Source organism: Coffea arabica, chromosome 1c (genome assembly GCF_036785885.1).
Source record: "Coffea arabica cultivar ET-39 chromosome 1c, Coffea Arabica ET-39 HiFi, whole genome shotgun sequence".
Classification (NCBI taxonomy): Eukaryota; Viridiplantae; Streptophyta; class Magnoliopsida; order Gentianales; family Rubiaceae; genus Coffea; species Coffea arabica.
In genome coordinates, this window is record NC_092310.1 from 54,940,601 (window position 1) to 54,956,257 (window position 15,657).

Here is a 15,657-nt window from a genome sequence, read left to right on the forward strand (position 1 = left end):
CAAATTTTATGAGACGGCGATGGTATATATTTTGTGGCACTGGAGTGGAACTTATGTAAGAGTAGAACCAGACCGGCTGTGGAATATCTCATTATTCGTTACCCTCTCGAGCTTGGTTCTCGACGCTTATAGGCTCGTGGCATAGTTTGGTTCGTACTCTGACTTGTGGTTTTAGGATAAAGTAATTAAGAAGTCATGTTAGTTTCGGTAAAAAATCACAATTTTGTACCGTTTTGGCAGAATGTAATTATCGATGCTTCATCTTCTTAATTTGGTTAGGGGTGGGCACGGGTCGGGTACCCGCCCCGAACGGCAAAAGGCTGACCCGACCCTAAGATGTCGGGTCACTATTTTTTTGACCCTAATCCGCTCCGATTGTCCTCGGGTACCCGATCCTCGGATACCCGAAAAATAGGGGCGGGTCATCGGGTACCCGCCCCTATTTAAAGAATGCAAATTCTGCATTCATAAGATGAACCTGCTGTAGCCTGTACGTCCAGATGCTGGGGAGACTTATTGTGAAAATCAAAAGCAACCTTTCTATTGTTATTGCTTGAGTAAAATCACTGGACAAAAATTCCAAAACAACAACTTAGTTAAATCCCCCATAAATGAATACTATGCACAAAACCTATGAGCTAAAGCCTGAAAGTTCAACTGAATAGATGTTGAACAACAAGATATAAAATCAAAAGTCCTCAGATTTGATAGCTATTTTAGGACTATATTTAATCAAAAACCATCATTTGCAGTTTAAGGGCAGTTTAAGGTTACTAGCAGTGACATTTATCAAGCACTTTTGGTACCATCTGTATGGCAACTCTGATATGATTTATCATCACAGCTAGATAGATAGATAGATAGAAGATCATCTGGATCAATGGATGGATGAATGGATAAATGAATGAATAAATAAAAAGGGTTAATTACGCTTTGCTCCCCTGAGGAAATCAGGCAATGGCACCACAAAAGGCTAACAATAAATAGCAACCAAAAGAACTGCTCTTTTGCCACAAAATTTTTGTCACGGGGCAAAAATCAAGAATTATTTAATAGATATACATGAAAAGAATAAATAATCTCAATTATATAAAAAACTAAAAAGAATCAAATGCTTGAAAGCCACCACAACTAAATAAGAAACTAAAGCAATAAATATCCCAAAAATGCAAAAAATTTCAAACATATTTCATAAGAAGCCCTCAGATCTCATGGCTTCAATGAATCATAGACGGAATTTGACGGGTAATTCAACAGATGCCTTTCACAGATCACCGACAAAAAAACCAGCCAAGCCATGCACCAGTGTGTGTGTATGTGTGTGTATAAACTCAAGCAATTTTCCCGGAGTAAAGAACATAAACAAAAGGGCGGAGCCGCCGAGGGAGGATTTTCAGCAGGGGAAAATGAGGGAAGGCTTTAGCAGCGAGTCTAACCATGGAGGCAAGGCTTCAAGATCAGATCAGGAGCGGCGCAAAGGGATTGCCTGGACAGAGGTGGGTGGCGGCTAATTTTTCCGGTGAAGTGCAAAGGCAACCGTTGAATTTTAAACCCTGTCAATCCCCTCAATATTAACAATTTTTTCCATCATTGGGCTGCAACAGAAAATTTGAGAAAAAAAACAATACTAATCAACAAAAAATCAAATGATAATACATTATATATAAAATCAAGCAATTTTCCCGGAGTCAAGAACATAAACAAAAGGGCGGAGCCGCGGATGGAGGATTTTCAGCAGGGGAAAATGAGGGAAGGCTTTAGCAGCGAGTCTAACCATGGAGTGATGGAGGCAAGGCTTCAAGATCAGATCAGGAGCGGCAAAGGGATTGCCTAGACAGAGGATGAACACAGGCAAATTATGTTGCACTAGATCAGAATGTCGGCTGAACTCTTTAGGTTAGGGTTAATAACTTATAAAATTATAAAATTGCCCCTATATTTTTTAATAGTTACATAATATACCCCGGGTCGGGTACCCGCGGGTTTTTGCTTTTACGATCCGTATCCGTATCCGAATATTCCGGGTACCCGACCCTATCTGATCCGCTGAGAGAAATCGGATCGGGTATCCTATTTTTCGGATCGGATCGGATCGGATCTCTCGGATTTTCGGGTCAGCGGGTATTTTTGCCCACCCCTAAATTTGGTTGATCTCCAGAAAGTTTAGGTTTAACACTGCCTAAAGATACTGGAAAAATTAGCAAGAAAACTGTTTTTGTTGTAATTCATGAATCATGATTACCTTTCACTTTCAACTCTTACGGGGAAAATAAAAAGCTGCGTAGGCTCGCTCCCTCTCATTCAATTGAGCAAGATGCATATTATCATTTCCTCCCTTTTGTGCTGTAAATTATTAAAAATGGTCAGTCCGAGTTAGGGGTGCAAACAAGTCGAGTCGAGCAGAGTTTTAGCCTAATTGAGTCGAGTCTCCAATTAATTTTGTGAAACTCGAACTCGAGCTTAAAATATAAAAAAAAATAATAATAAAATTTATTTTTAAAAATAAAAAATAATTATTTATTTTTAAAAATAAATAATAATAATAATTTTTTAATAAATAATAAAATATTATGAATATATATGTAATTTTACTATTAAAAAAATAAAAAAAATATATAATTGAGCTCGTGAGCCAACAAGTTTAATGTTTTTGAACTCGAACTCGAGTTCGAGTTCGATTTAATTAGCTCGAACTCGACTCGAGCAGCTCGCGAGCCGATTCGTGAACACCCCTAGTCCGAGCAACTAAATTCTTTTGAAAAATAATTATGTGAGTTTGGTTTATTAACTCTCTCTCTTTTCCGTTTAAATTGGTAGTTTTTTTTTTTTTTCTTTCGAAGCCCAAAGAGCTTACGTCAATTTTTATAAACCTAAACCTCGAGAGAACCCCAAAAGCCGGGATCATAAAAAGTGATAGTTAGTGATGTTTGATGACGTACAGTTATCAATTGATCAAGTTCTGACAAGTTTAAATTCGGCTTGAAAAAAAAAAAAAAAGATTTTTGGGCCTTTAAAGCTTGGGTTGCCGGCTTAAAATATGATATTCATATTCGGCTATTGGGCCCTCTGGCCAAATTCACAATAACTAAATATAATGTATATTAAATCTGTATTATTATTACACAATCCCGTGTGAGTTGTTAATTTCTTATATCAAAATGCATATAGTTATAAATTCTATACATTATTATAGATATAATATATACACTTACATATAAAATTATTCGAGTCAACAAACCAATGAAGTTTAAACTCGACTTACAATTAAAATGATTTGGGACTAGGTTTTAGTTTTACACGACCCGGTTAAATATGAGGAGTGGTCCAAATTTTTTGGCTCGAGCGGGCTTATCTCCAAGCGGCCTGTTCCAAAGACAGTTTGTAGACAAATGATGGATATGCAAACCAAGCCCATACAAGTATTTGTTAATTAATATTTTGAAAAAATCGTTCAAATCGTCCCTCGTATTTTACAAAATATTTTTTTCTTTATTTTTAAAAATATTATTTTACATTCCTTATAATTTCATACTAATCAAATTTGGCCCTTACCTTGTTTTTCGACTAGTTTTTTGCCGGAATTCACCAAGTGCATTGCACGTGATCATTTTTTAGGGACAAATTTGTCAAATTATATTTCACATAATTTGCTTTTTTTGTTCCTTACATCTTATAAAATGAATTTTTGCGTCCCTTACATTTTAAAAAATAAATTTTTTCATTTCTCGCATTTCATAAAATTAATTTTTTATCTCTAATTAATCATGTGTACGAATAATTTCTTTAAAAAAAAAACCATGTATATGTATATTTGATTTTACCTGAATAATACGAATAGCATATAATATATGTGTTATTGATTTCATCTACATCTACAATCAGATGTAGATGAAATCAAATACATATATATTATATGTTATCCGTACTGTTCAGGTGAAATCAAATAGACATATATATGAATTTTTAAAAATAAGAAAAGACTGTTGCACACATGATCAATGAAGGATGAAAATTTTTGTTTTACAAAATGTGAGGGATTATGGATCAGATTATCTGAAATGTGTTTAACAATTTTATTTTTGAAAAATGATCATATCGAAAATCTAGATAGGAACCAAAATTGACCAATGTGAATTTGTAAGGAATATAAAATTACACTTTTAAAAATAATAAACGAAAAAGTTATTTTGTCAAATGTGAGGGACATTTTGGACAATTCTCCCTAATATTTTTGGCCCTGTTAAAACTAGTAGAGAAGCCGACACATGTACTACTATTTACTACTATTATTCAAATAGCAAGATACCTACAGGCAATTTTTAAGTATTGGGCCTGTGCCCAAAACATGGCGGGAAATGCAGTAGCTCCGGTTAATTCTTTCCCGCTAAATTACACGTTCCCGCGAAAGCACACACGACGCATATATGCGCCTTGTTTTTTTCTGCATATTGGAGCTCAACTCATACCTTCGCAGTTCACTCTAACTCATATTTTGCCCGCCCCCAAGCTCCGGCGGGACGACAACATCCTCCCCGGCTTCATTGAATAATAGTAAATTGATTAACCAATTTGTTGAAAACTGACAGCTAAAAAATGCCGAACCTCGCTGGCCGTAGGTTATCTCCGGTTGACGTCATCAAGGCTCAGTTAGGAGATTCGAGTCCTCACAAGCGTAAATTGAGATCTGATTCGGCTACTCGAGATGGTTCGGATTCTTCTGTTCCTTTGCCGATGCAGAGTTCTCCGGTGAAGTGGAAATCACCTCGCCGATGTCCAAATGACAGTCCAAAGATTAATAGTCCTTCCAAAGTAACCTCTAAAAATTTTTCTTATTCTTTATTTAATTAGCTTATTTCTCTTTCGGATGCTGAAATTTGTTCTCACATGGACTCGTAGGACAATGAAAAATTTTCCCGTGGAAAGGCAATGACGTCGAGCAAATTACCCGTTAAGAAAAAGTTATCCGATAGTTTTCTGGATAAACCGATCTGGAATCCTACAGGCAAGTTTATATCTCCCGGATTTGATTTTGCTATTATTAACTTTTGTTTCTGTTTCAATTTAGTTGATTATCTTCCTTGGATCTTGTCACGCTATATGTCTGTTATAGTGCTAGTGGATTGTGATTAAACAACCTAATTGTATATTAAGTGGATGCATCGGATTGGTATTTTCTTCATTTAATGTGGAGGAATTCTTTTTGATGAAATTAAGTGTCAATTACTCTTTTACATAGATGTGGATCAATTGAGTTCTGTGAAGGAGGCATTGCATGTTTCAACTTCTCCTTCTACTGTAGTGTGCCGCGAAAACGAGCGAACTAGGATGTTGGAGTTCTGCCAAAGATGCATTGAGCTAGAAACTTCAGGCAGTATGTACGTATGTGGTTGTCCAGGGACTGGAAAGTCGCTAATGATGGAGAAAGTTAAAGAGGCATTGGTTGAATGGGCAAAAGAGGTATGGGTTACGGTATGTTGTGTCTGTCCAAATTGCATTTCTTCTTCACAGATAAGATCTTACAAGATAAAAATTGCAGCTAAACATAGATGTTCTCTACACTTGGCTCGTGATAATCATCCCAATCACTTGTTTACATAGATTTTTGCTGATGTATTCTCTTGCATTAATGGCTGTTTGAAGTTTAGATTCTAATTTGCCTAGAACTAGCAGCAAAAGGCATCATATTGCTGAGATACATGATTAAAACTTTCTGGAAGTGTTAAAGAATGACATGATCTAAACTAATGACAGGCTTTATTGTTGTGTTCCCTGGATTGCCCACGAGAATCCTAGTTGAATGGGATTTCCAATGACTATGTTAGCGGTGATACTGTAAATTTACTTTATCTTCACATATAATTAGATAATTCTTGACAAAATTTGTCAAAATCTGGAAGGCAGTTGATGTATGATTCAGAAAGAGCTCAAGTTGTTTATTGGAAGTAATCATGTACCAGTCCATTTTGTGAACATCTTAATTATAGCTTTTTTACTGTATGAAGATGAAACTTATGAGAGCTTTTTTGTGGCTTAATCAGGCAGGACTTCAGCCCCCACATATAGTAGCTATCAATTGTACTTCTCTTGCAAACACTTCAGAAATTTTTAGTAAGGTAGACTGATACTGTTCTTGTCCTGATAAAAAACGTAGCTTCCTAAATTGCTTATGCTCAAACATTGGTAATCTTTGCAGATTCTTGGGAAAAGTTCACTGCAAAATAAATCAGGCGGTTCTATTTCCCCTTTGAAGACTCTTCAGAACAATTATTCTCAGAAGCAGCATTCAAATGGGATGAAAATGACGTAAGAAAATTTTCCAGCCAATATAAATGTTCAACCAACTTGATTGCTTAGTTTTGAAATCAACTCTTTAATTCACATAATATTATTTCTGCCATTTAAGTTCATAGTGAATGTATTTTAACTAAGTTAATTCATCCACAGGTTGATAATTGCCGATGAGTTGGATTATCTGATAACAAAAGATAGGGCCGTGCTTCATGATCTTTTTTTGCTCACAACACTACCATTTTCTAGATGTATCTTAATAGGTTGAGTATTCCTTAATCTATTTACATCAAGTCTAATTTGTGATTGATCCAATTACACTTGTGCGTAAGAGAACTTGATTTTTTTTCTCTTTCTTTGACAGGAATTGCTAATGCTATTGATCTAGCTCATAAATTTCTTCCTAAATTGCAATCACTGAACTGTGAGTACCCTTGTAAGATAGCACTTTATAGATTTGATGTGTTTTCTGTACCGCTGTAGATTGAGCAACAGTCATCCACACATCAATTATGATACTTCCACTATCAGATATGATATGAGAACTGAAATACTTTGATTGTTTTAGAGATCATGCGAGCTAATTTCTGCTAGCTGCATTGTGTGTCACCAATGTTTGGTGTGTTGGTCCTTTTACTCTCTGTCTATTTGAGCACTTTGCAGTTTATCATGTAATTTTCTCTTCTTTTTTTTTTCCCAATAGGCAAGCCTATGGTGATTACTTTTCGACCCTATTCCAAGGATGAGATCATTGTAATTCTGCGACAGAGATTAGTGGTAATTTCTCTAATGTCTTGATATTCTGAAAACAAATAATAGTTTTTTTAATTCTTTTTCCTTTCCCTTTTCTTTCTGATGATGAGAGTTGCACTTAAGCATTAGGCTTGCTTTCCTATAATTCAAATTTCACCTGCATTAATCTAAGACCTCTAGCAATGAAATGTATTTTGATAATATTGCCTTCTATTGGATCATCTCTTTACGTCTAAATGTAAATAAGACTAGGAAAAGCCTGTAATTAGTTCTCAGGGTTATTCTTTTGTATGTCATTGATCTATTTTTGACAAAATTATTACTCCAAAGTTGTCTGAGTACATCTACCACTTTCTTCAATTTGTTAACAGGCACTTCCCTATGTTGTCTTTCAGCCACAAGCACTGGAACTTTGTGCTAGGGTGAGTAGTTTACCACCCTGTTCTTGTAATGTTGTATTTTGCTCTTCTTCTCTCGCCATAACTTTGTTAAAGATCTATGTCAGTGCTGCAACATTCCAACTTAACATAGTTTTCAATTGTAAATCATCTGACGGATTTTATTGTGCAGAGAGTTGCTGCTGCATCTGGAGATCTTCGGAAGGCTCTTTGGGTTTCCAGGTTGGTGATTGGATTCTTCAGATTTATTTAAGCTTATAGGAATTTTGTTTCCTGATCCAGAATTACATCCCCATAGTTGGGAACAGGGAGTCAGTTGAAAAACAATACATGTATCAGTTGATAATTAATTGTCATGCTCGTAGCCTTCTCGTTGTTTGTCCATGTTGTCATGACATGAACTCGGTTCTTTATTTTCACATTAATTGATATTAAAATGACGATCAGACACTTTTAGCAAATGCATGGGCTAGCAACACTTTAGCAAGTGCCTAGTCTGTTTTTCTTCCCTTGTTAACAAGCATGTTGCCTCAAATGATTAGTCTCTTGAATTTGGTGATACGAGAAAAATCTTTGGATCTGAACCACTTTATGCATTTTCATGTATGTATGATTCTGATTGGTATCTAAGCAAGAATGCCTAACTCAAATCCTAGACTTATGTGTTCCTTTAAAAGGAAAAGAAACCTTTTCAGATTTCTTTCAAATGTGAAAGCAAAAAAGCTTATTTTATTATCTTTTGTTATAGGAGTGCAATTGAGATATTAGAAGCTGAGATAAGAGACTCCATCGATTACCTGAATCTGTCAGGAGTAGATGAACGGTTTGGCACTACTTTGGCAAAGCAAGATTCTACAATTGTAAGTCAAGATACCATCATTACTATTTCAAGCTAAGATTTAGATAAACTGATATGGAATACTCAAATAACTAAATGGAAAAATACGTAACACCATTATCAGAACATCACCCCCACAGTTTTGGATCTCGTAGCTAACAAGTCATAGCAAAGAGTTCTGAAGTTTGTGATCCTACAAATCTTTATCTTTCATTATGTGGCAGTTTCAGAATTTGTTGAGTTCCTACGTATGTTCAGACACAATCCCTTTCCCTTCTCAGATTATCCTATTTTGACCTTTATATGTGCTATTTTGAACTTCTAAAAGCATGAAAACTTCACATTTTGTTTTCGTTGTAGAAGGCATTTTGTCTTAATTTTCAAAATTTTGTCATTACAGGTGAGAGTTGATCATATGGCTCTTGCTTTATCAAAGGCATATAGATCCCCGGTTGTAGATACTATACAATCTCTTCCCCAACATCAACAGGTAGTTTCATGCTTTGTCTCTCTGGAACAATTTTGCTAATTCATACCATGAATTTTGGACGTTTGATGCAAAGAATCTCCTTAACCTACAATTTCCTGTTGCTCAATCTACTCCTAAGTTGCTAAACTCAGTTTTAGGTAGCCCTTATTTAAGTTGAGAAAGTTTGCTAGCCAATTGTTGTTGCTGACTGTTACTTCCTATAGATGGCTAAGCAAAGGCCAGCTAGTCTGCATATTTGCTTGTACGAGAGACTTTTGACCATGGGGATTTAAGTGGTAGCTCCTGAGAATTGCCAGTTAGGGTGCCTCAAGTTAAGGTTCCCTAAAATAAGAAATTTACAGTGCAACAAAGGGAAAAGCATATGGCCTTATCAAATTGTATAAATGTTAAGTACTGGTTCCCTTTTGGGTCCACAATTCATGGCATAGATAGTATTTGTTGGTTTTAGATTCTCAGGATGCCAGACAAGAAAGCTTAATCTTCCCCCTCCATTTGTCTTATTTTTCTTCTTTTTCATATCAGCTCCTTTTGCTAACGCGGACTTTCTGCAAAGCTTTATGTTTCCCCCTCTTTTTGTCTTATTTTTCTTCTTTTTCATACCATCTGCTGTGCTATTATGGACTTTCAGCTGGGCAGTATTTACTAACGATTGGCCTTCTACATTGGTTGCATAGAATTCATTAGATCTAATTCTTAATGTTGGTGACTAGTGTTAGGATGACTCTGTTATGTCACCATCTGCTAGCTGTACGTAGTCTTTGCTGTTGAGAACTTAACAGGGTGTTCTTACAACGACATGTGTACTGATTGATCAGCCTTCCAAACTCTCTCTTTCTGAATCAGGAATGGGGGCTGACATTTTCCTTAATATGTTTATAGATGTCCCGTCTTATAGGAAAAGCAAAGGTTTCTTTAGTCATTCTGACACGAGTTATCTAAAATTATGGCTTTCTGATAATTCAATTTCCTGTGCTGAAGTAGTTTCTACGTCCGATGGTCACTTTCGCACCAAGATATCATATTATTGGCATCTTTAAATAGATATTTTTTGTATTTTCTTTTGTAGATTATTCTTTGCTCTGCTGTTAAACTTTACCGCCGAGGGAAGAAGCATACTACAATAGGCGAGGTAAATGTGTTTGATATTGGGAAATAAATCAGCAGTAAAATCCTTGGTATGATGTCTGATTCTAAACGTCTGTATCGTTATACAGTTAAATAGAAGTTATAACGATGTTTGTAAATCAACTTTAATCCCGCCGGCCGGAATTGTGGAACTTTCGAGCATGTGCAGAGTGCTTGTAGACCAGGTAATAAATTCTAAAACAGGTGGTTTTCAATTGTTACTGGGCAATCAGTTAAAGAACACGGGAATGATGTGATTGCGTAAACAAATAAGAGTAACATTGTCGGACATGCAGGGTCTTCTTAAACTGGGACAATCACGGGAAGATAAATTAAGAAGAGTGACCTTAAATGTAGATGAGGCAGACATTAACTTTGCATTGCAGGTATGGGTAAAATTCTTGGAAGTAATTCCTTTACAGCGTTCAATTCTCTGTTGAAGGAACAGATGCCATTTACTTACACTATATGTTTTTTACACAGGGAGTTCGTTTCTTCCGAAATTGTCTTCAATGCTAGTGGCAGGAAGCAAGGAAAACACCTGATTCGTTCTGCTAACTTTCCCTTCAAGTTCATTCCTTGGACCTTCCTAGAACTTGGAATGAAGTTTATAATACTCACTCAAGGCAAAACCATCTGAAAAGGCACTAAAGTTTGCAGACGATATTTGGTGAATGAATGACTCCGGCTCTTTCCCGTGTGGACTTCAGATGCTGTCCAGAGCTTCAGCATTGTAAATGCTGGCTATTCTGTCGCACCTCTTGGATGCTAATATGCTATGATTAGAAGAAAAGAACCAGCACAGGATTTGATTTCAACCAATACTTCAAAGAGTTGCTATTGGGGATCTACATGTTTCTTGTTTCGCCCGGTCCTGCATTAACAATTTGGCATAACAAATATAGGATCATAAAGGAGCAATTTCTTGTAAGTTACTGAAAACCACTTTGCACAAAAAGAAAGGTTGTGACAAATATTACCATATAAACTATTTTTTATATTCTTCTTTACAAAAATGGTGAACAGAAGTTCACCTGTTGCTATTATATATTTATATTTGTCTCCCGACTTATGTCTCATTATGATGCTACTAGGTTGGAGAATTACTAATTCTCAACTGGTATACGGTTTGTTTCTTCGCCAAGTCCCTCTGCCTGCTCTACTTCTCCATTCCTGTTAATACGGCAATGTGCTCGCAACTGGATATAACAATCATAAAAGTGGATCATTTGTCTGGCACTCATTCTGTTTGCCAAACAAAAGGCAGGCTTACTTTAGAGCCCTGGGTATTTCTCTTAATTCCACCTTGCCAAGAATCCCTTGCCTCAAAAGTTTATAGTGTCGTAAAATGGAACTCCAGGAAATAGACAGCAGAAGAGGAAATCTGTATTTGGGCGATCACCATGAATAAATAGAGCTCATTCATGTGCACGACTGTAGATTACAGCGCTTTAATCAATTGTTTGTTTGCAACCAACAAAAGGGATTCATAGACCTAGCAAGAAATGATGCCATGGGTTTCCTAGAACCATATCTTTGAAGTACTATTATAATAGCAGTAGCCCACAACCAGAAGAAATTCTAGTAACATCACCAAATAAAACTATCAGCATAACAAAAAGTTTGGCTGCATGCTTGCATAAGAAGTTTCCAGACACTGGTATCTATCCTATATAAATCTCCATAATCGGTATCAATATTTGACAATGTCCTCTCTGAAAATACTCAAATAAAGCCATTCAGTCAAACAACCCAAACACCAGATCATCATCCGACTCCTCAGCAACTCCTTCATTAACTGTTCTCCTCCTCGGTAGCTGAATCAACAGCGATGGTAGCATCCTCAACAGCAGCAGCAGCAAACTTGCCTGGATCCTGCGAGTTCATGTTTAGTTGGTTAGAAGATGAAAAATATAATTGAAGAGAGAAATTATGTCTCTGTGCTTTTGTCCGGACCTTCAAGTATTCCTTCACTTTGTTCAGCCTGTGGGAAGTAGTACTCAGCAGCTACTGCAGCTGACAGAACATTCTTGTGGGCATTGGTGAACATGTGAGGCACTGCAGCAAGAGGTGGACATGAAAGAGCCACTGAAAGGAATTGGATAACCCAGCAGCAAATTTGGAGACAATCTCATCCTCCGTAAGGTCAAGGACTTCAGGTTGAAACACACATCCATTCTCGTAGACAGGCTTGACAATCAAGCCATAAGAGAACGGCTTTATTTTATGCCTTGACAGAAGATCAGCTTCAGATGAGCCACCCCCTTTTCACCCTTCTTAACAAACTCCAAAGGAGTAATGATCTCCACAGTCCCCTTGCAATAAAAAAAGATAGTTAAAAAATGTGTTAATGATGCAAGTAAATAAAATTTGTCATTAAACTATAATTCATTTGTTTTGAGCTTTAAAACTATCTTTAGATAAGTTTCTACTACACGTCAAAAATATATATATATTAATGAGATGGTGAGTATTTTTATTCTTTACCATTAAACACGTCAGGGTTTGTATATATTAATAAAAAAAAAAGAAAAAAGTGTTGAGACAAACAGAAACGGAAATGAGATTTTAGAATGAATCATTATAATTATATTTTGTGTTGTTTCATTCGATGATGTATAAATTTTTTATATATAAATACATGATAATAATATATTAAAATATATGTTAAATATTTTATTTATATACATTACTTTTATTTTAAATATATAATTTAATTATATATCAAATAATGCAAAAAAAGTAGAATATAATCCAAATATACTCGATTTTGGTCCCAGTCGCAAGCCCTCCCGGCGCGCGGGCGGCCAGGCAGGGAACGTCAATTTGTTGCGTTGATGCGAGCGAGCTGGACGGTGCAGTTGTAGGTTAGGGGTGGCCTGTACTTTGCGTACTTTCTTGGAGTTTATTGCGAAAATAACTCGTCTTCCAAAACATATACCTAAAGTAATTTAATTTTAAATTTTATTACCTTTATGATTCTTTTTTTGCCACTTAGATTGCATATGTGCTAAGATGGAGATAAAAACATATTTCATTTCTCTTTCCCATATAATGTCTTCTCCAATTTTCTTTCTAAACTAGAAGTGGCAAAATGGATTCATATCCACCAATCCATCTATATAAACCAACCTTAAATAGATTTGGATGATCCATATAAATTCAATGGTTTTAAATGGATAACCATTTAAATCCAATTATATTGGTGGATTTAAATGGATTATCCATCTTATCCATATACATCCATTTAACTTAAAAAATAGAAAACACATTTATAAAAATGTGAAATAAAATCTTGTGGGACCATCTATTCTTTTCTTCGTAACTTTTTCATATGTCAAATTAATTTTGTAGGCCCACCTATTCTTTCCTTCATAACTTCCTCACATGTTAAGTTGCCAATAACATTAATTGCATTTTATTTGCTTCTAGTTCCTAGACTTCTTCCATCCTTTTCAAAATTATATTTTAGTCTTTACTCTTGTTTTTTTTTAATTAAACTCTCATGTAGTAATGATTGCAAACATTTATATTCTTAAATAAAGAAAAAGCGAGAATGCATCATGCAGTGTCAAAATATTTTTTATTTTTTTAATTCTTTTATTTATAAAAAGAATTTTTCTAACGAGTGTTCCCGCAACATTGATTAAAATATGTAAATGACACCTTTTTTTTTTTTTTTCCAAATTCTCATACTTGCAATCCCTCTCCCCTTATCACCCAACCCAATTATCCAAAAAAAAAAGACATCTAATTTACTAAGTAATATAAGGTAGCTTGTATATCAATGGTATAATAAGGAGTTTCATACATTTTTAGGTACTACGTTCACATGTGATGAAAATATTTTACTTGTCAAATAACATAAGATTTTTTATTAGAATTCACTTTTATTTAAGACATCACTCTTGAACAGGAGTGCAAAAAATTAGAAACGTAAACTTCTTTTCACTGTAAAGCCATATTCAATTCATTCAAAAGTTATAAAAATGTAGCCAAGTTCTTAATTGTCCATTTTGCCACTTCTATTCTAAACCTTCCTGCATTTTTTTGTTTAATTATTTTTCCTTTGTGAAACGTAATCCTAAGAAGCCAATATTTATATTAACAACATCTAAAAAATATGCTTCTCAAATAGATAATCTCAAGGCAAATAAAAATTATTCTCTTGTCTTTTTAAGAAGTAGGAAGGATAGCATAAACAAATATGATCACTTTGAAGTTTTTGTAATTGCTTACAATTTTTATTGAAAATTTTGTATTTTTAAAATTTATTTTTTGAAAAAATATATGCAATAGGTTTGATTCATTTTAAGAAATTCAGAAACCAATAATAGCAAGGTCAATAATGGCAGAATTTATTTTAAATAATTATAAGAAAATTATAAAAGTTATGCAATCTTCTTGTGCGTCTATAATAAAAAAAAATTAAATTTTTAGTTCATTTTGGAAATTATAAATTAGATTAGAACTTTCCTTTCTTATTCTCCTGCATGGCAATTAGGATAATTAGGTGGCAACAATAACATCGTTATGGGAATAAATTTTGAAAGTAAATCACATAGGGAATATTTTTTTAGGAAGAGTGTTATTTTGGCAAAAAAAAAACTCTACTTTCTTGTCCGAGAAGGAATTAACTATTACATGAATTTCACTGAGAGGATTGATGGGGACCAGACGGTACTTTACTAGTGGGTTCATGTGCGTCTGGTCGTGGCTCTGGTCTTGGTCAGGAGTAGTAAAATACGGTTAAAGGTCGTTGTCCCTTTTTTTGACTTTTGAGATAACAAAATGATTTTATCCAGCAGCTCCAAATTCGAATCGAGGAGAGTTCTGTACACATATTCACAAGATAATTTTTTGCTTTTTCTTTTCTCGGTAAAAAGTGCATGTTGAAGGTAATTTTGGGCGACCCATTTGGAGCCTAATTTTCGGTATAGTGCAAATTTTATAGTGACTTGGCCAGTTGGGATTATCCGCGTCACTACTCTGTCCCATTTATCATGCGAGGAAAAAAGACATTTCAATTAAATCAAATCAATTTGAGTTATTAAAAGATCGAGCAATAACTTAAATAAACAAGATATTTGACATAATTGTAAAAGCGACACCAAAGATCTCAGATGGGACTTGACTTCCTTTCTAATGGATTCTTTTTTCATTTTTCATAGTGCATATCAAGATGCATGACACGTGTCTTGATTTATTAACAAAGATTATTATTAGTCAAATTTAAAATGATCATTTCCCTTCTTAATAAATAAAAACATGTGTCATGCATTTAGATGTGCCACATATAAAATGGAGGGAGGATCCACTAGAAATGAGCAAAATTCGAGTTTTTATAGAGCATTTGCACTTAGTTCACATTTGATATGAAAACTAATTTTGGGTGCCAAAGTGCTACTCTGATTAATAATAAAAAAAAATTTTGACTACTTTTTCCTTAAAAGTTTATTTTTTTTTAATAGAAGAATGAAGTTTCAAATCTAAAATCTCTCATTTATATTTCCTCCCACGACCCACCCAACCCAATCCATCTCTACCGCAACCTATACTACTTTAGTCACAAGTCCTTGATTGGTAATATTACTCATTGTATCATGTCCATGCTAGCAGACTTTGGCTTTGTTAAAATCTCACATGTGAGGAGATCAAACAATGTGCCTGCACATTCGTTGTCTAAAATGTCCTCGCCTCTCGACGGAAGTAGAGTTTGTTTTGTAAACTTTCCGACGACGCTGCTATTGCGGATGTAAGCTGAA

General features: G+C 34.9%; 1 protein-coding gene, 1 long non-coding RNA gene and 1 pseudogene across 2 annotated transcripts; 1 reads left to right on the forward strand and 2 right to left on the reverse strand.

The window, feature by feature from the left end:
• Positions 1 to 932: 932 nt before the first annotated feature.
• Positions 933 to 1,876, reverse strand: LOC113728754 (uncharacterized). Its single transcript, XR_003458108.2, has 2 exons — positions 1,775 to 1,876; positions 933 to 1,595 (listed from the first exon to the last, which is right to left on the reverse strand). It is a non-coding gene; the product is annotated as an uncharacterized lncRNA (long non-coding RNA).
• Positions 1,877 to 4,465: 2,589 nt separating this feature from the next.
• Positions 4,466 to 10,971, forward strand: LOC113730388 (cell division control protein 6 homolog B-like). Its single transcript, XM_027255039.2, has 16 exons — positions 4,466 to 4,809; positions 4,897 to 5,002; positions 5,237 to 5,457; positions 6,039 to 6,113; positions 6,194 to 6,303; positions 6,445 to 6,551; positions 6,653 to 6,712; positions 6,992 to 7,065; positions 7,413 to 7,463; positions 7,612 to 7,661; positions 8,188 to 8,299; positions 8,678 to 8,767; positions 9,834 to 9,896; positions 9,982 to 10,077; positions 10,189 to 10,278; positions 10,376 to 10,971. The coding sequence occupies exons 1-16, from the start codon at positions 4,594 to 4,596 to the stop codon at positions 10,409 to 10,411; spliced, it is 1,557 nt and encodes a 518-aa protein (XP_027110840.1). The 5' UTR covers positions 4,466 to 4,593; the 3' UTR covers positions 10,412 to 10,971.
• Positions 10,240 to 13,048, reverse strand: LOC140005985 (large ribosomal subunit protein uL10z-like; annotated as a pseudogene).
• Between the last annotated feature and the right edge of the window lie 2,609 nt (positions 13,049 to 15,657).

Coding starts and splice junctions, on each gene's coding strand:
- LOC113730388 (XM_027255039.2), top strand. CDS start 4,594: ATGCCGAACCTCGCTGGCCGTAGGTTATCTCCGGTTGACGTCATCAAG. Junction 5,003..5,236: donor ACCGATCTGGAATCCTACAG/GCAAGTTTATAT, acceptor TCTTTTACATAG/ATGTGGATCAATTGAGTTCT. Junction 6,713..6,991: donor TAAATTGCAATCACTGAACT/GTGAGTACCCTT, acceptor TTTTCCCAATAG/GCAAGCCTATGGTGATTACT.